The following is a 27,821-nucleotide window of genomic DNA, read 5'->3' as shown; positions in this document are numbered from 1 at the left end:
TACTTAGGACACCACCAGCTAAGCCCCCTACTGACAACAATAATGGCTTAGTCACGGAGCCAGACTGAGTGAGCGTCCCTCCCAGCGTGGAGATGCCACCATGTCCCTCAAACGGCAGTCCCCCATGAATCCACCATCACTGAAGACCTTGACAAGACTCACCCCAAGTACAGAAGTGGAGGGGTATCGAAACTGAGGTCACCATGACAGCAGGACATGAAAGGCCACAGATCTTGGTGCTATTTTTGTTTATATTGGTAATGATGAAGGAGGATGACGATGATGATGTTGCTGTGGAGGTCATTTTTCCATGGTCGGTTTTTAGTTCTTCAACTGTACAAACCTGCAAGCACCTCCTGTAGTGATGCACATGTTTTCATTGAGTTTTGATCTCCCCCCCCCCCCCCTTTTTTTTTGTTAGTTTCCATATTTTCTTTAGTCCGTCTTTAGGGTGAGGACTTGAAAAAAAAAAAAGAAGAAAAAAAGCATACACCTTGCTTGATATCTTTTACCCTCATAGATAAAGAATTTGACTTTAGATAACTTGACCTGTGGTGATGATGTTACTGTGCAAGGACCAGATATGAAAAAAAGAATATTCCTCGTTTATATGTTACCCTCCTACATACAGAGTTTGACATGACATGATTGGTGATACTGTTGCTGTGTGTGACTGTCAGACTGCTGATGGCCGTGCTGCTGAAGCACACAGACCTGGGACACGTGGTGCTGGGGCTGATGGAGCACAGTCAGGGGGAGACCACCCACAAACCCACCCTCCCTCGCTCCGTCCTCGACATCTGCCGCGCCATCCACTCCGCCAAGAAGGCCCTCATCAAGGTCAGCGCTCTCTGTGTGGGGGTCCTGGTTGGGGTCAGGGAAGCGTTCCAGGAGAGGGGGGGGGGGAGGGATACTGTGGCCTGTATAGTTAAAATTCCATCAATTAAAAAAAATGGATTCGAAATTTGCATCAAACTAAACACTGAAAGAAGAAATTTTGCACGAAACTTTTTGTCATTGTGTAAATTCCTACACACAAATTTTAGACCAGCTTCTCAGCAAAACTTTTTTTCTCACAATAATGATATTGATGATATAACTATAATGATAATAATGACAATGATTTTTATGGATTTTTTACCTTTACGGTTGTGATTGTTCCCACAGGCTCACCAGGACCAGGGCCGATCCTACAAAGAGGTGTGTGCCCCGGTGATAGAGCGATGTCTGTTCCTGTTCAATGAACTGCGACCAGCCACGGGGGATGAGATCAACACCTTCACACGCTCCAAGCTGCTGCGCTCCATGCCTCGCTGGAGAGAAATCATCTCCAGGATCGTTGAGGACAAGAAAAAGTCCAAACGTGGGTGATGTGTGGAGGGTTCTGTGTTTCTTATTGTGTGTGTGTGTGTGTGAGTGTGTACCTTTCTGTGAGTGCATGTGGGTGTCTGTGGGTGTGTGTGTATGTGTATGTGTAAATGTGTGTGTGTGTGTTTGTGTGTGTGTAAATGAGCATGTATAAGTGTGTGTCAGTGCAGTCTTACTGCATCAGTCAAAAAGAGCCTTCATTGATATATTTTTGCATTGATAATTTTCAGGATGTGTGGACGTGGAGGACGACAAGGACAGCCCCTTCCAGCACAAGGCCAGCGGAGGAGGGGGAGGTGGGGGTGACACCAAGGACTCAGAAACCAAAGACGTTCAACTGACGCTGGAGGGCAAGGAAGCCTCGGCTGCCCTTCCTGTGTCAGAGGGAGGTGGTGGGGGAGGGGAGGGCTTGCCACAGCCCCCACCAGAGGGCAGCCCTGAGGGGGAGAGGACCTTGCAGGTGGTTGAGGGTGGGGCATCGGCTGCTGCCGTTCCGTTGATGGGGGAGAGTGGAGGTGGTGGGGACAGCAAGTTAGAGGTGGAGGAGGAGGACAAGGCGGATGCCGCACCTGAGTTGGAAGGGGGCGAAGGACAGAACGCCACAGACACAAAGCAGGTAAGAAAAAACACTAACTTCATTTTGTCAGTATTGTGGATTCAGCACTGTCAGCAGTCAGCATTTGTTTTGTCCCAATACGTTTTATCATGTTTTTTTGTGTTTGGTTTTTGTCCTTTCCTCTTGACCAGAGTGATCCGTGATATTAAGAGGACATTTGTCTGGTGGTGACCAGTACTGTCTTGCATTGCTTTTTCTTCTTTCTTCCCTGTTTTAGATAGTAGCTAGTACTATCGTGCATAACTCTTTCCTTCTTTCCTGACGAGCAGAGTGACCCGTGGGAGCACATTGTGGGGGCTGTGACCAACAGCCACAGGATGAAGTGGCTGAGGCAGAGGCTGACCGGCGCCCGCAACGACAGTGTGCTGGTCACCAACATCATCAACTTCGTCCTCTTCCCCCAGCCCATCGACATAGAGAAACTGCGCCGATCTCTTTACCATCAGGTGAGACCTGTGGGGGGCGGGGGGGTGCACATGCATGCATTGCTCAGGTACATCTGTTTTATTGTCTCTCTTTTCTTTTCTTCTCTTACAATCTCTGTGTGACTTTTCATATAGTATTGTTGTCTCTCTTTTCTTCTCTTGCAATCTCTGTGCAACTTATACAGTATAATTTACCAAGTGTATTTTAAGAAGGAAAAAAAAAATTTCCCACTATGCTAAAGACAGAAACCGCTAATCCTGTCTTTGCTTGACAAACCCAGGTGGGGCGTGCGGAGTTACGGCTGAAGGGAATACAGAGCATGCTCAGTCTCATCCATCAGGACTACCTCATTCCGTCCGTCAAACACTCCATCCTGTGTGGCTGGCAGGGAATCATCTCCGTGGGAACTCGACCAAGGTGAGAGAGAGCGATAATGATAATGGTGGTTGGTTCATGGAAAGGCCACAGTCCCATTTGAAGAGGGGGGTTGGGGGGGGGGGGGGGGGGGTATATACATTATGCTACAACTACTTGTCAGCTACACACATGAACGCATATTTCAGTAAACTGTCATTTTACACCTTTTGATCTACTTTGCTGGGTCTTGTTTTTCATTTTTTTGATGATTCTTTTGGTTGGATTATGTGGGTATGACATGCCACTCACAAACGCCTAGCCTATCTTCTTTCTGAAATAGAATTAATTCACTACGGACGATGGAACGCTGTAGCATTCCTGACGTAAGGTATCATTCTAGACAATGGAACGCTACAGCGGTTTCAACAATCAAAAATTTTTCCACGTTTTCCTCATGGGGTAGCATAAAAATCGCAGCTACACCAGGCATTGCGAATGTATCATGGTCAAATGGAAAGTTTCTTCATGAGATTCCGTAGCAATACACTCTACAGCGAGTTCAGGACCCCACATGACAAGCTAATCTGTATATGTATCGAAAATGGCGTCGCAGGCGATACAAGTGGAAATTTTGGGAGCAAACTAGATCACAACAGCGGCTTTTACCACTGCTGAAGTGATTGAAATGCTTCAAACTGAAAGTTTCGACATCGACGAGGATGATGAAGACAATGAATACAGTATCTGCAGTGAAGAAAGCTGCTGGCAAGTAGGTACTGATTGTGATTCAGCTTCTGAGAGCAGTGAAGAGGGAGGGGGTTGGACATTCACATGATGTGAGGAGAGGGGTCAGTGGGTCAAGTACAGTGAGTTTCATTCAGTTACTTTATGTTTTGTATTTTTTGTGATTTTTTTCCTAACCCTAACAAATGGGTCGTCTGTAGGGAAAAGCAAGGGAGAGAACTGTTTGTCCGGAGAGAGTTAAACAGGTGGGTTTTTTTACTGGACACTTTTTTTTTTACAGAAAGCACCACCCCCGTGGCAGCCCTCCCCTGCCCCACTGCCTAGCAGATGTACAGCTGATCCCGCCCTGTGATCGCATCCTGCTGGAGATGACCTTTGCCGAGCTGTACCGCTGGGCCATCAGCCAGCTGCGCACCTACGTCATCGAGGCCGACATGGCCTTCAAGGCCAGGGGCATCAACCCCGCTCAGCCCTCACTGGACAACTCAAAGGTACCGGATTTGGATAAACACATATCGCGTCAAGGTTTAGACTGGGTAGTACACGAAAATATATCACTGCATGGTTTAGACTGGGTATTTCTGATTCGGCTGTGCATTGGTATAAATGCAGAAAGGTGATAGAGACTTATTTTATATGTCCGATGTATGATTGTTTGAAAGAAGATGAAGTGAATTTTGTTTTTGGTTGTGAAGCACTCAAGGAAATCAGAGAAACATTTACTCGAACCAGACATTATCGTCAGCCTTGTCTCTTCAGATATATTCTCTTGTTGTCTTGTACTGACCCAAATCAGTGATGTCAGGTATATTCCTTTTAGATTCTGTACAAACCCAAGTTTGTTTCGTATGACGATACTTATGACCAAGTTTGCCACAGACACAGGCACAGGGCACCTGATTTCAGTTGGGGAAGGTTAAAATGTTTGAAGGAGAGGATTGGGGCTCACCTTTCTAGCCCCGGACACAGTGGATGTGAATTCACTGCCCCGATGGTCATAAAAGGTTATGGGACTTTTAACCTTTAACCACCATATTCTTCCTCTGCTTTCTTGGGCTGCAACTCCGATGTTCACTTGTATGTACAAGTGTGTGTTTATGTATAGGACCATTTTTACCCTGTTATGTAGGAAGCCATGGGGTGTGCATGGTGGGTATGTTCTTGTTTCCATAACCCACTATACACATGGATTTTAGGCTGCTTGGCCTGTCTTCTGTATGTGCATGCACACAAAGGGGGATCAGGTACTAGCAGGTCTGCACATATGTTGACTTGGGAGATCAGTAACCTCTCCACCCTAAACCCACCACGTGCGCCAAAACCGAGGATTGCACTCAGGCGAGAATTTAGCGATAATCCAGTGCTCTAACCATTCTAGCATAGCAGCTGTGTAACCACCATCTGGCACTGAAATGTTCCTCTGTTCAGGAGCAGCTGAGTCTGGGAGCACTGCCCCCGAGTCGTTTCATCCTGGCCACACTGGGCGTGCTGGTGGCCGAGCACCATGCTCACAGCCTGAGTCTGCTGCTCAACTCTGGTCTGCTGGCCCTGACACAGACCATTCTGCGTCTGGCTGGTCAGTGTAGTGTTGTGTGTGTATGTGCATGTATGAGTGTGTGTGTGTGTCTGTAAGTATGTAAGTATGTGTGGGTTGTTCGGTCATTGATTTAATGTCTGTTCACCAATGTGATTTTAGACAAAGGAAAAAAGTGTGTGCAGTGTATGTGTATTGGAACATGTATACAGTTACAAATGTGACAAGAAATAAAAAATTAGAATGGACAAGGAAATTTGGAGTATGGAAACAAACTAAGAAATCCAGTAAATGAATTGTTAAATCAACTAATAAAAACAGATGAGAGTCAGATGTCAGAATGCTCTCAGGTAATTAGCTATTAGACATTTAGATGAAGTATAAAAAATAAAAAATTCCGAAGTAAACCTTGAAAAGTTAAATATATTTGTACCTTAGTTCTTGGAAAGAATAGGAATGAACTAACATAACTTGTTATTTTCTGTTCACATAGGCATACAATATCTGGCATGTGTGTGTGTTTGTGAGTCTGTGTTTGTGTGTGAGTATTGATTGTGTGCTGCTGGCATTCACACAGATCATTTCACATCTGGCTGGTTAGTTCAGCACTGTGTGCAGATCATGACCTTTCGTTTGCTGCACTGTTGCAGACATTGACCTGGAAGAAGTTCATAACCTTTCCCACATTGCACTGTTGCAGACATTGACCGGGAAGAAGATCATAACCTTTCCCACATTGCACTGTTGCAGGCATTGACCGGGAAGAAGATCATGACCTTTCCCACAATGCACTGTTGCTGACCAGGAAGAAGATCATGACCTTTCCCTCATTGCACTGCTGCAGGAATTGACCAGGAAGATCATAATCTTCCCCACATTGCACTGTTGCTGACCAGGAAGAAGATCATAACCTTTCCCACATTGCACTGTTGCTGACCAGGAAGAAGATCATAACCTTTCCCATATTGCACTGTTGCAGGCATTGATCGGGAAGAAGATTATAACCTTTCCCTCATTGCACTGTTGCAGGCATTGACCAGGAAGAAGATTATAACCTTTCCCTCATTGCACTGTTGCAGGCATTGACCAGGAAGATTATAACCTTTCCCTCATTGCATTGTTGCAGGCATTGACCAGGAAGAAGATTATAACCTTTCCCTCATTGCACTGTTGCAGGCATTGACCGGGATGAAGATTATAACCTTTCCCTCATTGCACTGTTGCAGGCATTGACCGGGAAGAAGATTATAACCTTTCCCACATTGCACTGTTGCAGGCTTTGACCGGGAAGAAGATCATAATCTTTCCCACATTGCACTGTTGCAGGCTTTGACCGGGAAGAAGATCATAATCTTTCCCACATTGCACTGTTGCAGGCATTGACCGGGAAGAAGATTATAACCTTTCCCTCATTGCACTGTTGCAGGCATTGACCAGGAAGAAGATTATAACCTTTCCCTCATTGCACTGTTGCAGGCATTGACCGGGAATAAGATTATAATCTTTCCCACATTGCACTGTTGCAGACAATAACTGGGAAGAAGATCATGACCTTTCCCACATTGCACTGTTGCAGACATTGACCAGGAAGAAGATTATAACCTTTCCCTCATTGCACTGTTGCAGGCATTGACCGGGAAGAAGATTATAACCTTTCCCACATTGCACTGTTGCAGGCATTGACCGGGAAGAAGATCATAATCTTTCCCACATTGCACTGTTGCAGGCATTGACCGGGAAGAAGATCATAATCTTTCCCACATTGCACTGTTGCAGACAATAACTGGGAAAAAGATCATGACCTTTCCCACATTGCACTGTTGCAGAGAATAACTGGGAAAAAGATCATGACCTTTCCCACGTTGCACTGTTGCAGGCATTGACAGGGAAGAAGATCATGACCTTTCCCACGTTGCACTGTTGCAGGCATTGACAGGGAAGAAGATCATGACCTTTCCCACGTTGCACTGTTGCAGGCATTGACCCGGAGGTTCAGGTGCCAGAGGCCAGCGCCATGCTGTGCACAGTGGTGGAGGAACAGAAGATTCGGAAACAGAACCAACAGGTGCCCCTGTCGGGCCCTGAACTGGCGGCCATGATGAAGATTGGCACACTGGTGGTGAGGGGCGTGGACTGGAAGTGGGGAGATCAGGTATGTGGCTCGATGGGTGATTCTGAATTCTGATTTCTGTGCTGTCAGGTAAGTAAGCTTCATATGTGCTTTGCTAATGTAACAAATTGTCAGTCCGATGAACATTTGCATGTGGACCACAACCAACAAATTTCTAGATGTGGCTTCTGTTTTCAGACAACACATGAAGGTAGACTTTGCTGTGCAAGAGTGTCAGGGGAAAACTACCCTCTCAACTTCATGTATATGCAGTGTTTCAAAATTTGTAAGAATTACAACAAACATTTTACACCACTCAACCTGCAGTGTTGAATGCTGCTGTTAAAACTGCTTGGTACAGGGGTAGCAGTTCAGCAGATTTTGCTGTGCTAAACAGAGGATCAAGTTTGGTTCTTGTTGCCTTCTCTTGCTGAATGGTTTGTTGTCGTTATTAAAGATGGTTGTTGGATTTAACAGACTATGTTTTTTCATCTGATTTCTGATTTTGCAGTCAAACAGGAAATGAAGAACATTTCTTGCTGTGTGCTCAGTGTCTATGATGCCTTTGAATGGATTGTAAATAAACATATGAACTTTGAAAACTAAATTTGCATTTATATTCAGTGATGCTGTTTTTGTTATGTTTATGATGATAATGTTGAAAGAAGAATATGTGATGATGATGGTAGTGATGGCCATAAGGATGACGATGAATCGTTGCACATTAATTAAATGTGGCTTCTAAAGTATATTCGGAGAGGCACACCAACAAAAAACAAAAAAACAAAACTCCTCTACTTCATGTAACCTAATTATTTTTGCCATCGTGTGTGTGTTGTTTTCTGTTTGTGTCATTCTAGTGTAATGCATTGTATCCATATTGTTCTGCACTATGTTTACATGTATTGTTTCTATGATAGATATCTTAAATGATTATTTTGGAGAAAAAAGGTCTGTTGAATCAAGACAGCCCTGTAATGGGCGCGACAGCCGTGTGGTTGAAACCTCGCGCTTTCAGTGTGAAGATCCAGAGTTTCAGTCCAGATCACTGCACTTTGTGAGCTAAGGACGGAGATTTTTCTGATCTCCCAATTTAGCAGATGTGCTAGAGCTTGAAGCCCCTTCATGTGTGTACACATACAGAAGATCTTATATGCACGTTATAGACCCAATAAGTCATGTAAGCATTCTGTGACGTGTGGAAACAAGAACATTCCTGGCCTGCACACCTTTGAAAACAGAGCAAGGTTGCTACATGGCTGGGTAAAACTGGTTATACACACAAACCCCACCCACATATAGGAGTTTCAGTTTCTCAAGGAGGCATCACTGTGTTGTGACAAATCCAGTACACTGCCTCATATCTGCTGGGCAGATGCCTGACAGCAGCATAACCCAACGCGCTAGTCACACCTTGAGTGCATTCTTCAGTATTTGTGTACCTATCATGGGTTCTTTTTCAGTGCGCCAAGTGCATGCTTCACACGGGACCTCGGTTTATGGTCTTGTCCAAATGACATGATGCTCCGTTTTATTTTCCAGTCAAACTTGGGAGAAACGGTCAGAGCATGAATTGAACCCACACCCTCAAGGACTCTGTATTGGCACATGAGTGTCGTTCATTCTGCCACCTTCCTCCTAGCTATAACAATAATAATAATGGTATTTATATAGCGCTGAACCTTGTGCAGAGACAAATCAAAGCGCTTTCACACCAGTCATTCACACGCATGCATAACTATAGCGCTGAACCTTGTGCAGAGACAAATCAAATCGCTTTCGCACCAGTCATTCACACGCATGCATAACTCTAAAACTGGAGAAACTGAAGACAAGGAAGAGGCAAGGAAGAAAGGCTATTTTGGGAAGAGGTGGGTTTTAAGGCCAGACTTGAAAGAGCTGAGTGTGGAGACTTGACGAAGCGAAAGAGGAAGTTCATTCCAGTTGCAAGGTCCAGAGACAGAGAAAGAACGGCGGCCAACAGTCAAGAGTTAACACATGGGAGTGAACGTGGAAGCAGCAGCCCATGAACACAACATAAGAAGACTGTGTTGTGTGTGTGTGTGACAGGACGGGCCCCCTCCAGGCCTGGGGCGGGTGATAGGGGAGCTGGGGGAGGACGGGTGGATCCGGGTGCAGTGGGAAAACGGGGGCAGCACCAACTCGTACCGCATGGGCAAGGAGGGCAAGTACGACCTGAAGCTTGCCCAGCCCCCTGAGGTCCCCGAGAACGAGGAGGAGGAGGAGGAAGAGTCTGAGTCAGGTCAGTTTGCTGTGAGGCCAGTCAGGTGTTTGCTTGTTTTTGGTGGTTGTTTTTTGTGCTCCAGAATTTGGGACATTTTGTAATCTTTGTTTTAATTACACATACTTAACCGTGACCCACTAGTGCAGACTCCGGCAGGGGTCTGACATTCCTGTCCTGTGCAAACTACTATCCGCCTATGCGTAGAAAACGAAAGTAGCAGCTGTGGTCCACAGACCTCGCCCACATTTTGTAATCTTTGTTTTGATGATTCCGCATTGGGGAGTCCATTTCAGTTTTGGACTACTTGACAAGGATGTGTTCTTATAAAATTCCCCGGTGTCAGCCAGGCTGAGAGAGACAGACACCTGTTGTTCTGGTTAGGTTATTTGTATTCGTATTTGTATTTCATTTTATCACAACAGATTTCTCTGTGTGAAATTCGGGCTGCTCTCCCCAGAGAGAGCGTGTCGCTACACTATAGCGCTGCCCTTTTTTTTTTCTTTTTCTTTTTTTCCTGCGTAGTTTTATTTGTTTTTCCTATCCGAGTGGAGTTTTCTACAGAATTTTGCCAGGAACAACCCTTTTGTTGCCGTGGATTCTTTTACGTGCACAAAGTGCATGCTGTACACGGGACATCGGTTTATCGTCTCATCTGAATGACTAGCATCCAGACCACCACTCAAGGTCTAGTGGAGGGGGAGAAAATATCGGCAGCTGAGCTGTGATTCGAACCAGCGCGCTCAGATTCTCTCGCTTCCTAGGCGGAAGCGTTACCTCTAGTCCATCAGTCCACATTATTAGAGCAACGCTCCCAAAAATACATGCATGAGGTGGATGACCCTCGACTGTGGTGGCAGTGTTCCCCTTCAAGATCATAGAATAATATAGCTCTGGGTAGGAGCCAGCCATGGGCTGAAAAAACCCACTGCTGATTGAATGGATGTGAGGTGGTCAGTTTACCTCTGGACTGCTGACCCTTGGTGAAGTGAGATTATGATAGAATAAATGTATTTATATAGTGCTATATTTGTGCAGAAACAGATCAGAGTGCTTTTACACCCAGCATAACTCTGGAATAAAAGGATAAAAGTCAAAAACTTCTAAATGCATGAAGATTAAGTTGAGAGAAACTATAGAAAAAAAAGAGAGAGGGTTTGAGTACTGTTTCCAAGGACTTTGTTGTATATTTGTATTGGTCTTGGGGTTAGTTATGTGTATAATTAACTGACATATACACCTATTCATGATTCAGTTTGTAATGTTTTGTTTACTTATCATTCTTCTTCTCAACTCTTGATAGTTTGGTGGATTATGTCATGGAAATGTGAGCTAGGTCATCTGTTGTGAATGCTGTCACAAAGAAAACTAATTCAGTGCAAAATGCTGTTACAAAGGAAAACCAGTTGGAGTCAAGTTACTTGATTTTCTCTAAGAGAAATTCACTCATGGCTGTGTAAACTGCTCATGACACAAACTTAGCATAAACACTTAAAATACACGTTCAGATTTCAGCATCCAAAGAGATCGAATATAGTTGTATTCACACATCTAAGAACATTTTACATGTCTAAGGACGATTAAGAGTAAAAAAGCAACAACAGCAGCTTAGAACAGTTAAACGCTAACAAAGAGCAATTGAGAATGATAAAACTTCAACAGCAACACTTATAGTTTTTAAATGACAAGCATTAAACTGTCAGTCAAAGAACAATTAAAAATCATACAACAACTACAGCAGTGCTTACAGTTTCTAAATTATTATTTTTATTATTATGAGAATGTATGCCTAATCTTGAAAGTATGCCCTAGGCGTTTACAGATGGAACTCGTGTAAATATCAAAAAGGAAAAATTGAACACAAGATACCAAACATCATTGGAAACTATCCATCCCTCCCGCCCTCCCCCCCCCCCCCCCCCCCCCCCCCACACACACACACACACACAATACACACAAGCACATGCACACGCACACACACAAGTCATAGCACACAATCATAAATAGTACACAATCACACAATCAAAAATACTACCAACACATTCTAAAATTATGAAAACTCACTCACAAATTGTCATTTTAGTTCATACTGGAAATGGATGAGCTGTTGAGAATTAATATGAGGGGAAAAGGTGGGTCTTCAGACTGGATTTGACAGATTGCAGCGAAGATGAGTGAGGAAGTTGATTCCATAGAAAGGGGGCTCGGTATGAAAAACTGCATTGGCCATACAGGCATTGATCTGTTGAACAATATCAAAGAACAGTTAAGAATCATAAAACAACAACAATAATGCTTATAAAGAGAGAACAAAAAAAAAAAAAAGAAGAAAGTGGGAAAGAACCTTCCAAGGATGCTGAAACTATCCTGCTCATTTGCAGAAATTTTACGCATCCACTGATTTCTCCTAAAAAAAAAAAAAAAATTAAAAAAAAAAAACACACAATAATGCTTATAGTTTCTGAAAGCAGGCATTGATCTATTCAACTATATATAAGAGCAGCTAAGAATCATAACATAATTTCAACAACAAGGTTATAGTTTCCAAAAACAGGCGTTGATCCATTCAACTACATATAAGAGCAGGTGAGAATCGTAACATAATTTCAACAACAAGGCTTATAGTTTCTGAAAGCAGGTATTGATCCATTCAGCTAAGAGCAGCTAAGAATCATAACATAATTTCAACAAGAAGGCTTATAGTTTCTGACAGCATATGATTGTTACCATGCTGACAGACCATAATCAGTTCCCTGCGCTGTGTGCTTGCAGAGAAAACCAAACCGGAGAGCAAGCACCCTACCTCCCTGGTGCGCAAGTCAACTGTGGGCCTCCTCAAAGTGCTTTCGCTGTGCGCGGCCATCCACGCCCCTCGCTGTCAGCCTGAGGCAGTTGGGGCCCTCAGCGGTCTCATGCACAGCATCATCGAGGCTGGCTGCAACTACGGCCTCAGTAAGTCCTACATTTTCTTTCTTCTAATTTTTTTTCTTTCTTTTTTTTTTTTTTTTTTTTTTTTTTTTTTTTTAGCCTCCATGATCTGCATCATTTCAGTGGCATTTGTCTCCCTTTCAAGGGACCGTCATGGCAGGGTCGGTTCAGGCATTGGATTGTGATCCAGTGTGCACCAGTGATTAGGGTTCAGGCATTGGACTTGTGATCAGTGTGCACCAGTGATTAGGGTTCAGGCATTGGTCTTGTGATCAGTGTGCACCAGTGATCAGGGTTCAGGCATTGGACTTGTGATCAGTGTGCACCAGTGATTAGGGTTCAGGCATTGGACTTGTGATGCAGTGTGCACCAGTGATCAGGGTTCAGGCATTGGACTTGTGATCAGTGTGCACCAGTGATCAGGGTTCAGGCATTGGACTTGTGATCAGTGTGCACCAGTGATTAGGGTTCAGGCATTGGTCTTGTGATCAGTGTGCACCAGTGATTAGGGTTCAGGCATTGGTCTTGTGATCAGTGTGCACCAGTGATCAGGGTTCAGGCATTGGACTTGTGATCAGTGTGCACCAGTGATTAGGGTTCAGGCATTGGTCTTGTGATCAGTGTGCACCAGTGATTAGGGTTCAGGCATTGGTCTTGTGATCAGTGTGCACCAGTGATCAGGGTTCAGGCATTGGTCTTGTGATCAGTGTGCACCAGTGATCAGGGTTCAGGCATTGGTCTTGTGATTAGGGTTCAGGCATTGGTCTTGTGATCAGTGTGCACCAGTGATTAGGGTTCAGGCATTGGTCTTGTGATCAGTGTGCACCAGTGATCAGGGTTCAGGCATTGGTCTTGTGATCAGTGTGCACCAGTGATCAGGGTTCGAGGTCCCATCTGGGCATGGCGCTGTGTCCTTTGGAGAGGCACTCTGCGCTGATTTTCCTCACTTCACTGCATGGCGCTGTCTCCTTTGGAGAGGCACTTTACGCTGATTTTCCTCACTTCACGGCATGGCGCTGTGTCCTTTGGAAAGGCACTTTACGCTGATTTTCCTCACTTCACTGCATGGCGCTGTGTCCTTTGGAGAGGCACTCTGCGCTGATTTTCTTCACTTCATGGCATGGCGCTGTGTCCTTTGGAGAGGCACTCTGCGCTGATTTTCCTCACTTCACTGCATGGCGCTGTGTCCTTTGGAGAGGCACTCCGCTGATTTTCCTCACTTCACTTCATAGCGCTGTGTCCTTTGGAGAGGCACTCTGCGCTGATTTTCCTCACTTCACTGCATGGCGCTGTGTCCTTTGGAGAGGCACTCTGCGCTGATTTTCCTCACTTCACTGCATGGCGCTGTGTCCTTTGGAGAGGCACTTTACGCTGATTTTCCTCACTTCACTGCATGGCGCTGTGTCCTTTGGAGAGGCACTTTACGCTGATTTTCCTCACTTCACTGCATGGCGCTGTGTCCTTTGGAGAGGCACTCTGCACTGATTTTCCTCACTTCACTGCATGGCGCTGTGTCCTTTGGAGAGGCACTTTACGCTGATTTTCCTCACTTCACTGCATGGCGCTGTGTCCTTTGGAGAGGCACTCTGCGCTGATTTTCCTCACTTCACTGCATGGCGCTGTGTCCTTTGGAGAGGCACTTTACGCTGATTTTCCTCACTTCACTGCATGGCGCTGTGTCCTTTGGAGAGGCACTCTGCACTGATTTTCCTCACTTCACTGCATGGCGCTGTGTCCTTTGGAGAGGCACTTTACGCTGATTTTCCTCACTTCACTGCATGGCGCTGTCTCCTTTGGAGAGGCACTCTGCGCTGATTTTCCTCACTTCACTGCATGGCGCTGTGTCCTTTGGAGAGGCACTCTGCGCTGATTTTCCTCACTTCACGGCATGGCGCTGTGTCCTTTGGAGAGGCACTCTGCGCTGATTTTCCTCACTTCACTGCATGGCGCTGTGTCCTTTGGAGAGGCACTCTGCGCTGATTTTCCTCACTTCACGGCATGGCGCTGTGTCCTTTGGAGAGGCACTCTGCGCTGATTTTCCTCACTTCACTGCATGGCGCTGTGTCCTTTGGAGAGGCACTCTGCGCTGATTTTCTTCACTTCACGGCATGGCGCTGTGTCCTTTGGAGAGGCACTCTGCGCTGATTTTCCTCACTTCACTGCATGGCGCTGTGTCCTTTGGAGAGGCACTTTACGCTGATTTTCCTCACTTCACGGCATGGCGCTGTGTCCTTTGGAGAGGCACTCTGCGCTGATTTTCCTCACTTCACTGCATGGCGCTGTGTCCTTTGGAGAGGCATTCTGCGCTGATTTTCCTCACTTCACTGCATGGCGCTGTGTCCTTTGGAGAGGCACTTTACGCTGATTTTCCTCACTTCACTGCATGGCGCTGTGTCCTTTGGAGAGGCACTTTACGCTGATTTTCCTCACTTCACTGCATGGCGCTGTGTCCTTTGGAGAGGCACTTTACGCTGATTTTCCTCACTTCACCCAAGTCTGACTTCAGTTAGGGAAGGTTGAAATGGCAGAGGGAGAGGGTTGGACCCCCACATTAAGTGGAGTGATGGCCTGGAGGTAACACGTCCGCCTAGGAAGCCAGAGAATCTGAGCGCGCTGGTTCGAATCACGGCTCAGCCGCCAATATTTTCTCCCCTTCCACTAGACCTTGAGTGGTGGTCTGGACGCTAGTCATTTGGATGAGACAATAAACCGAGGTCTTGTGTGTAGCATGCACTTAGCGCACATAAAAGAACCCATGGCAACAAAAGGGTTGTTTCTGGCAAAATTCTGTAGAAAAATCCACTTTGATAGGAAAAACAAATAAAACTGCATGCAGGAAAAAAATACAAAATAATGGGTGGTGCTGTAGTGTAGCGACGCACTGTCGCCGGGGAGAGTAGCCTAAATTTCACACAGGAAAATCTGTTGTGATAAAAAGAAATACAAATACAAATTGCTATGCCGAGCCCTAAACACTGTTGAAATGAAGTTACTGTCCCTGATGGCCATATAAGACTAACGGACCTTTAACAAAACAAGATGTAAATTTTTTTTTTACGTCTCTTTCATGCTGTACCTTTTCCAGACACAAACTCGGCAGCCATACAGATTGCCAGTCAGCAGCACATACGGTGGTGCACCCTGGGATTTGTGCGGAGCCTGGCGTCTGACGGGGTGCTGTGCCGTGCGCTGAGCACGCGGCGCTGGATCACACTGCTGATGCATGTGCTGGAGGAGGACCAGGGCTCCAAGTACGCCAAGAACATCAACAGACAGGTAAAGTGGCAACACACAGGTACACATCAACACTCAGGTAAAGTGGCAACACACAGGTACACATCAACACTCAGGTAAAGTGGCAACACACAGGTACACATCAACACTCAGGTAAAGTGGCAACACACAGGTACACATCAACACTCAGGTAAAGTGGCAACACACAGGTACACATCAACACATAGGTACACATCAACACACAGGTAAAGTGGCAACACACAGGTACACATCAACACTCAGGTAAAGTGGCAACACACAGGTACACATCAACACATAGGTACACATCAACACTCAGGTAAAGTGGCAACACACAGGTACACATCAACACATAGGTACACATCAACACTCAGGTAAAGTGGCAACACACAGGTACACATCAACACACAGGTAAAGTGGCAACACACAGGTACACATCAACACTCAGGTAAAGTGGCAACACACAGGTACACATCAACACACAGGTAAAGTGGCAACATACAGGTACACATCAACACTCAGGTAAAGTGGCAACACACAGGTACACATCAACACTCAGGTAAAGTGGCAACACACAGGTACACATCAACACATAGGTACACATCAACACTCAGGTAAAGTGGCAGCACACAGGTACACATAACACACAGGTGTAACAGCAGCACACAGGTACACATCAATACACAGGTACACATCAACAGACAGGTAAAACATCAACACACAGAAAAATATCAACACACAGGTAAAACATCAACACACAGTACACATCAACACATATGTAAAACATTTAACAGACATCAACACACAGGTATATATCAACAGATACCCATCAGCAGACACATGAACAGGTGAACATCAACAAACATACCAACACACAGGTACACATCCATAGACACATCGACAGTCAGGTACATATCAACAGACAGGTACACATCAACACCTAGGCATACATCAACAGGCAGGTATACACTTTCCTCCAGCAGGGTTTGTATAGATCCATGGAAGTCGGGGGGTGGGGGGGGGGGGGGGGGGGAGTCAAATACTTGAAGAAACCTCAGGGCTGGAAAAGTCTTTGAAAAAAATATTACTCTGATTCACAACAGCATTTTGACAGATTTTAACCAAACATTGGGCGCACTGTATTATAAGACATCAGTATCGCTTTATAGTTCGTAAATCAGTATATTTGTTGAGTGTTTACAGTACAGTAGTCTGTTTCAGACTTTTCTCCTATTTTAAACTATTTCATTTATCTGTTGATTTAGAACATGTGAGGACTGTGATCTGTGTGTGTGTGTGTCCCCAGATTCTGACCCTGAAGCTGCTCAGGGCAGTTCTGCCTCACTGGGATCTGTCATCGGACGTGTCACGTTTGAACGAAGTCATCCACAACCTGTTCCGCCTGCTGGGCAATGTGCTGACCAACTGTGCCACAGACCCCACCCTCATGAACACAGGTGAGAGACAGATCCCTACCCTTATGAACACAGGTGAAGGACAGATCCCACCCTCATGAACACAGGTGAAGGACAGGTCCCACCCTTATGAACACAGGTGAAGGACAGATCCCACCCTTATGAACACAGGTGAAGGACAGATCCCACCCTCATGAACACAGGTGAAGGACAGGTCCCACCCTTATGAACACAGGTGAAGGACAGGTCCCACCCTTATGAACACAGGTGAGAGACAGATCCCGCCCTTATGAACACAGGTGAAGGACAGATCCCACCCTCATGAACACAGGTGAAGGACAGGTCCCACCCTTATGAACACAGGTGAAGGACAGGTCCCACCCTTATGAACACAGGTGAGAGACAGATCCCACCCTTATGAACACAGGTGAAGGACAGATCCCACACTTATGAACACAGGTGAAGGACAGATCCCACCCTTATGAACACAGGTGAAGGACAGATCCCACCCTTGTGCATTGATCAGACAAAACCTGGAGGCCCTATGAAGTCACCAGGTATTGGTGATGTACATTTACATCATGATGTTGATGATGATGGTGAGAGTGATGATGATGATGATGATGATGTTGATGCTCATGACAAAGATGATGATGGTTGTCAGACATACCTGGAGGCCCCATGAAGTCGCCCTACCCCCGGGTGTCGGTGACGTCCACCTACACCAGCACTGTGGCGGAGGAGATGGTGGCGGTGATCCGCAAGCTTCACTCCCTGGAGGTGTGGAACCCCCACGTCAACACCTACATCACCTCCCACCTGTCGCACATCATCTCCCTGCTGGACACCAGGTCTCCAGTAAGTGGCTGCCGTCTCTCTGGGGGGTCAGCTTCAGTTGCTGTTTCTCAAGGAGGCGTCACTGCTTTGGGACAAATCCATACACGCTACACCACATCTGCTGGGCAGATGCCTGACCAGCAGCATATCCCAACGCGCTTATCAGGCCATAATTGAGTGCATATTTATATATTTGCGTACCTGTCAGAGTGGAGTTTTGCCAGAGGACAACATTATGTTGCCATTAGTTCTTTATTTGAGCACCAGATGCATGCTGCACATAGAACTTAGTTTATCATCTCATCCCAATGACTAGATGCTCATGTTTATTTTCCAGTCAAACTTAGGAGAAAGGGCAAGACTGATGGGAACCCAGACCCTCACAGACACTGTGTAGTCAGATAAGCATCTTAAACATTCTGCCACCTTCTTCACTTGTGGGGTAACTGAGGAATCATCAGTCCCCCCCCCCCCCCCATAGGGTCACTGAGGAATCATCAGTCCCCCCCCCCCTACCCCCCATAGGGTCACTGAGGAATCATCAGTCCCCCCCCCCCCTTAGGGTCACTGAGGAATCATCAGTCCCCTCCCCCCGCCCCCCCCGTCCCCTTGTGGGGTCACTGAGGAATCATCAGTCCCCTCCCTCCCCCCCCCCCTCCCCCCCCCGTCCCCCTGTGGGGTCACTGAGGAATCATCAGTCCCCTCCCTCCCCCCCCGTCCCCCTGTGGTGTCACTGAGGAATCATCAGTCCCCCCCCCCATAGGGTCACTGAGGAATCATCAGTCCCCCCCCCCTCCCTGTCCCCCTGTGGGGTCACTGAGGAATCATCAGTCCCCCCCCCCATAGGGTCACTGAGGAATCATCAGTCCCCCCCCCCTCCCTGTCCCCCTGTGGGGTCACTGAGGAATCATCAGTCCCCCCCACCCCCATCCCTGTCCCCCTGTAGGGTCACTGAGGAATCATCAGTCCCCCCCTGTCCCCCTGTGGGGTCACTGAGGAATCATCAGTCCCCCCCCCCCCACCCCTGTCCCCCTGTGGGGTCACTGAGGAATCATCAGTCCCCCCCTATAGGGTCACTGAGGAATCATCAGTCCCCCCCTGTCCCCCTGTGGGGTCACTGAGGAATCATCAGTCCCCCCCCTATAGGGTCACTGAGGAATCATCAGTCCCCCACCCCACCCCCTGTCGCCCTGTGGGGTACCATAGACCCTTTCTGTATAAACAGTATCCCCACCTTCTCACCTTCTGTAGGGATATGTGTTAGAAATAACAGAAGGCAAATGAATGAATGAAATATAACAAATAAACAGATAAATGAATGAGTGAATGAATAAATAAAAGAATATCTCCCCATCTTCTGGAGAATCTGTGCTGGAAATCACAGAAGGCAAATGAATAAAGGAAACAACAAATTGATAAATAAATGAGTCAGTGAATGAATAAATAAATAAATACATAATAGAATTAATAAACAAACAAATAAATGGAAAATAGAATTAATAAATGAACCAATCAATTCATCAGTCAGAATAGATGAATGAATCAACCAGTAAGTAAATAAGATGAAACAGAATTTGAATAAAGATGATTCTGTTCAACATGTTGTGCAGTTGACACTGTAATATCAAACACCACCTTGAAAAAAAGTTTTGTTGATACCTTTTATATATGATTATAAATGCTAAGTATAGTTTTCTGGCATCATCTTTATTTTGGAACTGAAAATAATCATCACTTGTGAACTGTTATTTAGATACATGTGTTTGTATAGTTCCACACAAAGTATGTAATACAGCTTTTTTTTTATATATATATATAGATTTTATACGTGTGTGTATACAGGAAAAAATACAAAAAAATGGATGGCACTGTAGTGTTGCGACACACTCTCCTCAGGGAGAGCAGTCTGAATTTCACACAGAGAAATCTGTTGTGATAAAAAGAAATACAAATACAAATAAAACAGATAACATAAAGTTAACCCCCACCCCCCCCCCCCCAAAAAAAAAAGTAGTAAAATAGATATAGTAAATCAGAAAAAAAAAAAAAAGAAGCAGACCTTGACCAGAGATGATTTCAGTCAAAACAACAAGCAGTGCTGTGCGGTGCAGGACACGGAGACAGCCAGCAGTGAGCTGACAGGCACCATCCTGGCGCTCCTCGGGGTGGTGGGAGGGGTGGACACCCGGCCACGCCTGGGTGGGCACGTGCAGCACGAGGCTTTCGAGATGGGCACCGTGGCCCGCATCACCCCCAAGGGCAAGGTCCACGTCCAGTTCAATGGAAGCAAGCTGCGAGTGTGTCGGCTGTCTGAGCTGATTCCGGTGAGTCCTTGTGTAGTTGCTGCTGTTTCTGCTTCTTCTTCTCGTTCTTCTTCATCGTCTTCTTCTTCATCCTAACACAGGTACATGCACAAATGCACACACACACATGCATACATGCGTGCACATGCACACACACACACGCACGCACACACACACACACTCACACACACACACACACACACACACACACACACACAAACCTCCCCCCAACACACACACATATATGTATACACGCACATTCTCCTCCCTTCCTGTAGCTTATCATGGTAACATGCACACACACACACACACACACACACACACACACACACACACACACACACACACTCACTGACTCACTCACACACACACACACACACACACACACACACACACACTCACTGACTCACTCACACACACACACACACACACACACACACACACACACTCACTCACTCACTCACTCACTCACTCACACAAACACACACACACACACATTCACACCTACACACACACACACATACACACACACACACATTCACACCTACACACACACACACACACAAACGCACACACACACACACACACACACACCCACACACACACACACATGACCACCACATCTTCCCATCGCCCCACACCCCAAACCCCCCCACAACCCCCCCCCCCCACACACACACACAGATGTACTACCCCCATTCCCCCATCCCCTCCCCGTCTAATATCACTTACCAGTGAAAAGAAAGAAACACACACACGCACCCACACACACACACACACACACACATACACACACACACACACACACACACACACACACACACACACACACATTTTCTCACCCCCTTCCTACAACACATCACCACACCATGGTAACACCACACAGGTGCCAGTGGTGGAGTTCCGTGTGGAGAAGATGCCCATGACGGAGGAGGACCTGTCCAACTGGGCGCGCCTCATCAGCCTCACCATGAACATCCTGCGATCCGCAGACCGCGACAAGGACATCCTCCGCGCCCCGCTTGCCACCAGTACCGGCAGCATCGAACCCGTGCTCCGTGAGTCTCCTGTCTCTATATTTACTGACCCATTGATTTTGGTGTGTTTTGTGGGTTGTTGTGTTTTTTCTTCCTCTCATCTAATATTACTGAAAGTGAAAAGGCATCAGAGTGAAGAATGAACAAACATTCTTGCACACATTTAGTCCAAGGTGCGTTGTAATGGCCTGACAAATGTTTTCAGGTGTGCGTTAGCTGTGGAGTGATGGCCTAGAGGTAACACGTCCGCCAAGGAAGCGAGAGAATCTGAGCGCGTTGGTTCGAATCACGGCTCAGCCGCATATATTTTCTCCCCCTCCACTAGACCTTGAGTGGTGGTCTGGACGCTCGTCATTCGGATGAGATGATTAACCGAGGTCCCGTGTGCAGCATGCACTTAGCGCACGTAAAAGAACCCATGGCAACAAAAGGGTTGTTCCTGACAAAATTCTGTAGAAAAATCCACTTCGATAGGAAAAACAAATAAAACTGCACGCAGGAAAAAATGCAAAAAAAAAATTGGGTGGCGCTGTAGTGTAGCGACGCGCTCTCCCTGGGGAGAGCAGCCCGAATTTCACACAGAAAAATCAGTTGTGATAAAAAGAAATACAAAATACAAATAAAACGAAAGGGCAGGAACATATAACAGTGTGAGTACAGGACAAAAGCCTGTAGTAGCTGTCACAGCAGCAATGTTACTGTGTATGTGTCTCTGGAGTGGGTGTGTCTGTCCGTCTTTGAGTTTGTGTGTGTATGTGTTTGTGTGTGCATGAATGTCAGTGTGTGTGTGTGTGTACCACAGCATTGACCCTGGATGGGCACTTAATGATTATATTCTCCATTGATTTTCCTTTATTAAAACATATACATTTGAGCATTATTTCATTTCTTGTATGTCTGTGGTTTGTTATGTTTAGGGAGGCATCAAAAATTGCAAATGGTTCTGGGATTTAAAGAGATAACTTACACAGCATAGTTGGTATATGTGTGTGTGTGTGTCTGTGATGTGTGTTTGTGTGGGCATGTGTGTGTGTGTGCATGCATGCATGTGTGGGTGTGGGTGTATGTATGTGTGTGTATGTGTGTGTGGTATGTAGGTTTGTGTGTGTGTGTGTCTGTGATGTGTGTTTGTGTGTGCATGCATGCATGTGTGGGTGTGGGTGCATGTGTGTGTGTGTGTGTGTGTGTGCCTGGTATTCAGTGCATGGATGTGAGTCCCTACCACATGGGTTGTATTTTGATTGTGTGCCTGTTTTGGCCAGATAGTGCCAGTCAAAGAGTCACTGTGCTGTGTGTACCACACAAAGTCCTGTGTTGATTAGATAATCACAAAGACTCACTGTGCCGTGTGTACCTCCACAGCCCTGTAGACCCATCACAAAGACTCACTGTGCTCTGTGTAGCCCCACAGCCCTGTAGACAAATCACAATGACTCACTGTGCCGTGTGTACCAACATAGCCCTGTAGACCCATCACAAAGACTCACTGTGCTGTGTGTACCCCCACAGCCCTGTAGACCAATCACAAAGACTCACTGTGCTCTGTGTAGTAACACAGCCCTGTAGACCCATCACAAAGACTCAATGTGCTGTGTGTACCCCCATCACAAAGACTCACTGTGCTGTGTGTAGCAACACAGCCCTGTAGACAAATCACAAAGACTCACTGTGCTGTGTGTAGCAACACAGCCCTGTAGACCAATCACAAAGACTCACTGTGCTCTGTGTAGCAACACAGCCCTGTAGACCAATCACAAAGACTCACTGTGCTGTGTGTAGCAACACAGCCCTGTAGACCAATCACAAAGACTCACTGTGCTCTGTGTACCCCCACAGCCCCCACCCCCAGCAGCCAGGACCTGGAGCGGCAGCAGATACTGCTGGGTGTGATGCGGACTGCCGCCTGCCTCTGCCGCCACCAGCACAACCTGCGCAGCGTCCTCTCCCAGCCCGTGCCCCTGGAACCGAACCCCAACCCCACCCACGCCCTCCTCCTGGCTGCCCAGGGCCTGGGGCTGGACGTGGAGGTGCCCGGGGAGGAGGAGGGCGGGGGCGTGGGAGGAGGGGAAGCAGGGGGCACTCAGCAGTCCAGCTTGTTCCAACAGGTGCTGGCCATGGCCACCCAGCCCTCTCCTCTGAAGGCCATGTTCAGCATGGAGGAGATGCAGGTAGGGGTGTGTGTTGTGTTGTGTCAGTGTGGGGTGGTGGTAGTGGTGGAATTGGTGATGTTGTTGCTGTTCTTGTGTGTTTGTGTGTATTTGTGTATGTGTGTGGGGGGGGGAGGAGGGGTAGGTGGAGAGGGGGCGGGGGTAGGTGGGGGGGGTGTCATCACACGTGAGTCACAGTTTACCCCACTCAGACAGCTTTTCTTTTCATCAAACCTCTGTACTGCGCTTTGTCAAAACCTACTTGGTGTGTAAACGCTTTGATTTGTCTCTGCACAATATTCAGCACTACATGAATACATTCTTACTATTACTATCATTATCATTAGATAGCTGTTCTCTTTCATGGGCGAGGTTCACTGACTCACCACCTGTTTGTCACTGTTCACCCCATTCCGCTCTTCTCTTTTCCTGGGCTAAGGATGATTGGTTCGTCACCTGGGTGTTGATCAATTCCGGCAGGTGGCAGCCATAGAGGTGTGCCAGTACCTGCAGGCTGAGCTGGACACCCCGACCAACGAGCCCTCCAACGACTCCAGTTCTGATGATGAGCAGAACCTGACGGAGGCTTCGTCCTCCGCCGCAGCAGCAGCTGCCATGGCGGCGATCTCCCCCCCGTCGGGCCTCAAGGGACTGTTTGAGATGCCAGGCGCCATCCCCCGTCCGGCCCCGCCCCGACAGAAGAAGATGAAGGCATCAGCCCCGCCCCCTGCGTCTCCCATCGTCAGTCAGCTGGTGGAGATGGGATTCCCCCGCAAGAGTGTGGAGCTGGCAGAGAAGGCGTTGTGTGAGTAGTGGGTTTTTGTGGGGGGTTTTTGGTTTGTTTTTTGGTGGTTGTGTAGTGATGGCCTAGAGGTAACACGTCCACCTAGGAAGCGAGAGAATCTGAGCGCGCTGGTTTGAATCACAGCTCAGCTGACGATATTTTCTCCCTCTCCACTAGACCTTGAGTGGTGGTCTGGACGCTAGTCATTCGGACGAGACGATAAACCGAGGTCCCGTAAGCAGCATGCACTTAGCGCACGTAAAAGAACCCATGGCAACAAAAGGGTTGTTCCTGGCAAAATTCTGTAGAAAAGTTCACTTGGATAGGAAAAACAAATAATACTGCACACAGGAAAAAATACAAAAAAACAAAACAAAAAAAATTGGTGGCGCTGTTGTGATAAAAATAAATACATATACAAATACCAATTTTGTGTTCAATATTTTGATGATGATGAATGATGATGGGGTTGATGAAGATGCTGCTGTGGTGTTTCATTGAGGTTTGGGACCGCTTGACCAGGCTGTACTCTCTTAATACAAATGTTATGATAAACCTGATTGTGTTCTTGATTTCGTTGGTTTTTTTCTGAAATCCTGCTTGCCCCAACAAGGATCAGAGGTTGATTAAAATATTGTGTGGAGATGCCCAGTATCATCATCATCATCATCACCATCGTCATCATCATTGTTATTATCGTTATCCTAATGATGGTATTTCCCCAACAGTGAGCAGTGTGTGTGGCATAGTGGGGACACCCAATATCATCATTATCATCATCATCATCATCATCATTGTTATTGTTATTATTATTATCCCAGTGATGATATTTTCCCAACAGCAAGCAGTGTGTACGGCACTGTGGAGACGCCCAGTATCATCAACATCATCATCGTTATTGTTATTATTATTATCTCAGTGATGATATTTTCCCAACAGCAAGCAGTGTGTACGGCACTGTGGAGACGCCCAGTATCATCAACATCATCATCGTTATTGTTATTATTATTATCCCAGTGATGATATTTTCCCAACAGCAAGCAGTGTGTACGGCACTGTGGAGACGCCCAGTGTGGAGAGTCTGGTCAGCTGGCTGCTGGAGCACCCCCACCCCCAGGATGACTCAGACTCAGAGTCCAACAGCTACGACATCCACTCTGACACTGACTCCATGTCTGATGACTTTGGGGAACTGGACTCCTTTGAGGTGAGTGAATGCAGCTTTTGACTCATGTCAGTAAACTAATTTAGTCTGTGTAATAACCTGATGTTCGGGTGTGTGTGTGTGCGTGTGTAAGGGGTGTGGAGGGGGTGTGGGGGGGGGGGGGGGGGGGTTAGTGGTAAACGTTAACAAATACTTAGACCATACCAAATTTGGAATTTACATAGTGAAAAAAAAATCTTTCCACTTATGCCAATGGTAAGTTGTAAGTCTTCCTGATTAAGCCACATTTCCAGATCATGGGTATTTCACTGTGACTCTGAATCCAGAAAATATAATGGGCTTTTCCCTGTTAGTTGCCTGAATATTTGTTTGGCTTTAAAGACAGCATGTCAAGTTTGACTGGAAAATCAAACTGAGCATTTACCATAAAGTTCGGTCTATTGAGTGCACTGGCTTATAAGCCGCACTTATTTCCGATACTGGAACACATACTGATACTACAGAAAAGCTGTCAATACTGTAGGTTATGAAATAAACACAAGCGGGAACAACACAAAAAAAAGCAAACGAAAATACTGTTAGTGCCACAAAAAAATAATGAATAAACACAAGGAAAATAAGATCCATAATTTAAGGATAGTCACATTTATTCAACGTCATCCTGCTCACTGAATCCACTGAAATCTTTGTCTTCAGTGTCCGAGTTGAAGAGAACCAGCACAGCTTCCTCCGCTATCTTGTCACTGACTTCAGCCTAGCTTTCACTTCATGAACATGAAGGTGGAGGTCGCTGCTGGTTCGTCGCTTGCACTGTCATCTGCTAGGTCGATTGCCTTCAGTTTGAAGGCTGCATCATAGGCATAATGTTGCGTTTTCGGCATGATGAGGGTGTACGCTTGAGCAGAGTATGAATGCTGATCTGAAGGCTTTAATGTGTGCGGATTTGATTTATAAAACGTGAACAGTTAGCACACTATCCTGAAGCTCATCCAAAAATTCATGGACAGAAATCATGATTTTGGTGAGTTGAAGGGCAGCTAAGAATAGATGAGAACGTGACACTCCCAGGATCGTTCAAATCCTCCAATAAGCTGCATCATTGTATAAGCTGCAGAGGTTGAAGCTGGAGTAAAAAGTCGTGGCTTATAGACCGAACTTTACGGTAGTCATTCAGATGATATGGTTAACCGGACTGGAAAATCAAACTGAGCATTTAGTCATTCAGATGAGATGGTTAACCGAGGTCCCATGTGCAGCATGCATTTGAGTCACTGAAAAAGAACCCACGGCAATGCATGTTGTCTTCTGGCAAAATTGTATAGAGTTTCCTCTCTGATGCTGTGATACATACACGAACGTCAAGGCCTGACCAGCGCACTGGGTTACACTGCTGGTCAGGAATCTACCTAGCAGATGTGGTGTAGAATATGTGGATATGTCTGAAGGCAGGGACACCTCCTTGAGAAATGAAAGCTGACACTGTAGGTGTATGGTTTGACAGTCAGCTGCCCCGGTGGAGCTGCTGGGTCAGTCCACGATGTACAAAAAGCGGACAGACTACGCCAACCACGACGACTACGCCATGTATGTGCGTGACAACATCCAGGTGGGCATGATGGTCCGCTGCTGCAAGACCTACGAGGAGGTGCACGAGGGAGACATCGGCAAGGTCATCAAGGTCAGTCACTGTTCTGTCGTCAGTCTCAGCGTTAGTGAAGAGCATGTACAGTTGTAGTTATAACCGGGGTTTTAGCTGTTACCTGATAGTGGATTGTCAGGTGCACAAGATGCCTAAAGCCCATGAATTGATTGACAGTCAAATGGTATATTGGTGAAATTAAGTAGTGAATAATACGAAAACAAATTGAACATGAACACACACACACACACACACACAGACTCAAAATGATTACAACACCAGTCACAACAGTTACAAACCCTTCACCACAGTTGCCATAACCAGTACCCCCTCTGTGTTGATCTCCAGTTGGACCGTGACGGACTGCATGACCTGAACATTCAGGCAGACTGGCAGCGCAAGACAGGGACGTACTGGGTACGCTACATCCATGTGGAACTGCTGGGGTTCACAAACATGGCCAGGGGTAGGTTGCCTCCTCTTCGTTAGAAGCATTGTTAGTGTTGTCATTACTGTTATTATACTAACCAACACATCTAACTGCAGCTTTACTCCAAAAGCTGTGCTTGTTTATGATCTACACAAATGCCAACTGTGAGTTTGTAGTCTGTGTGTGTTGGTATGTGCATATGTGCGCATGCTTCTGTGTTTGTATGAATTTTATTGGTTTTAAGTCCTGGTCATTTTGTACAATGAATGGTGGATTATGAAATTAAAAAAAAAAGTACTGATGACCTTATGACTGTGCTGAGCATCTTTATTTGTTTGACAATTATTCTAATCGAGAACCTCAAGATTAACCTCAAAATTCATCATAGGGCTTGTTAAAAGATTGTTCATTCCCAGAGTTAACAACAGCCTGTTCTTTACTTTTTTGTGTAGTTGTCAAAGATGTGCTGTCTTGTTTTTATACAGTA

The 27,821-nt window shown here is 46.2% G+C and overlaps 1 protein-coding gene across 1 annotated transcript in view; it reads left to right on the top strand.

Annotated features, from left to right (window-relative positions):
- LOC143299242 (E3 ubiquitin-protein ligase HERC2-like) overlaps positions 1-27,821 on the top strand; it is a 176,496-nt gene that overhangs the window by 84,818 nt on the left and 63,857 nt on the right. Inside the window, 20 exon segments of the mRNA XM_076612452.1 lie at positions 681-840; positions 1,168-1,363; positions 1,599-1,984; positions 2,254-2,430; positions 2,691-2,827; positions 3,792-4,002; positions 4,940-5,087; positions 7,022-7,197; positions 9,226-9,418; positions 12,170-12,349; positions 15,411-15,601; positions 16,884-17,034; positions 17,657-17,850; positions 19,941-20,153; positions 21,019-21,190; positions 23,006-23,337; positions 23,797-24,121; positions 25,138-25,307; positions 26,767-26,943; positions 27,253-27,370. Of these exon segments, the coding sequence (XP_076468567.1) occupies positions 681-840; positions 1,168-1,363; positions 1,599-1,984; positions 2,254-2,430; positions 2,691-2,827; positions 3,792-4,002; positions 4,940-5,087; positions 7,022-7,197; positions 9,226-9,418; positions 12,170-12,349; positions 15,411-15,601; positions 16,884-17,034; positions 17,657-17,850; positions 19,941-20,153; positions 21,019-21,190; positions 23,006-23,337; positions 23,797-24,121; positions 25,138-25,307; positions 26,767-26,943; positions 27,253-27,370 (4,007 nt within the window).

The sequence above is a fragment of the Babylonia areolata genome, chromosome 24 (assembly GCF_041734735.1).
Source record: "Babylonia areolata isolate BAREFJ2019XMU chromosome 24, ASM4173473v1, whole genome shotgun sequence".
Taxonomy (NCBI): domain Eukaryota; kingdom Metazoa; phylum Mollusca; class Gastropoda; order Neogastropoda; family Buccinidae; genus Babylonia; species Babylonia areolata.
This window is presented reverse-complemented; position numbering and strand designations above follow the sequence as displayed.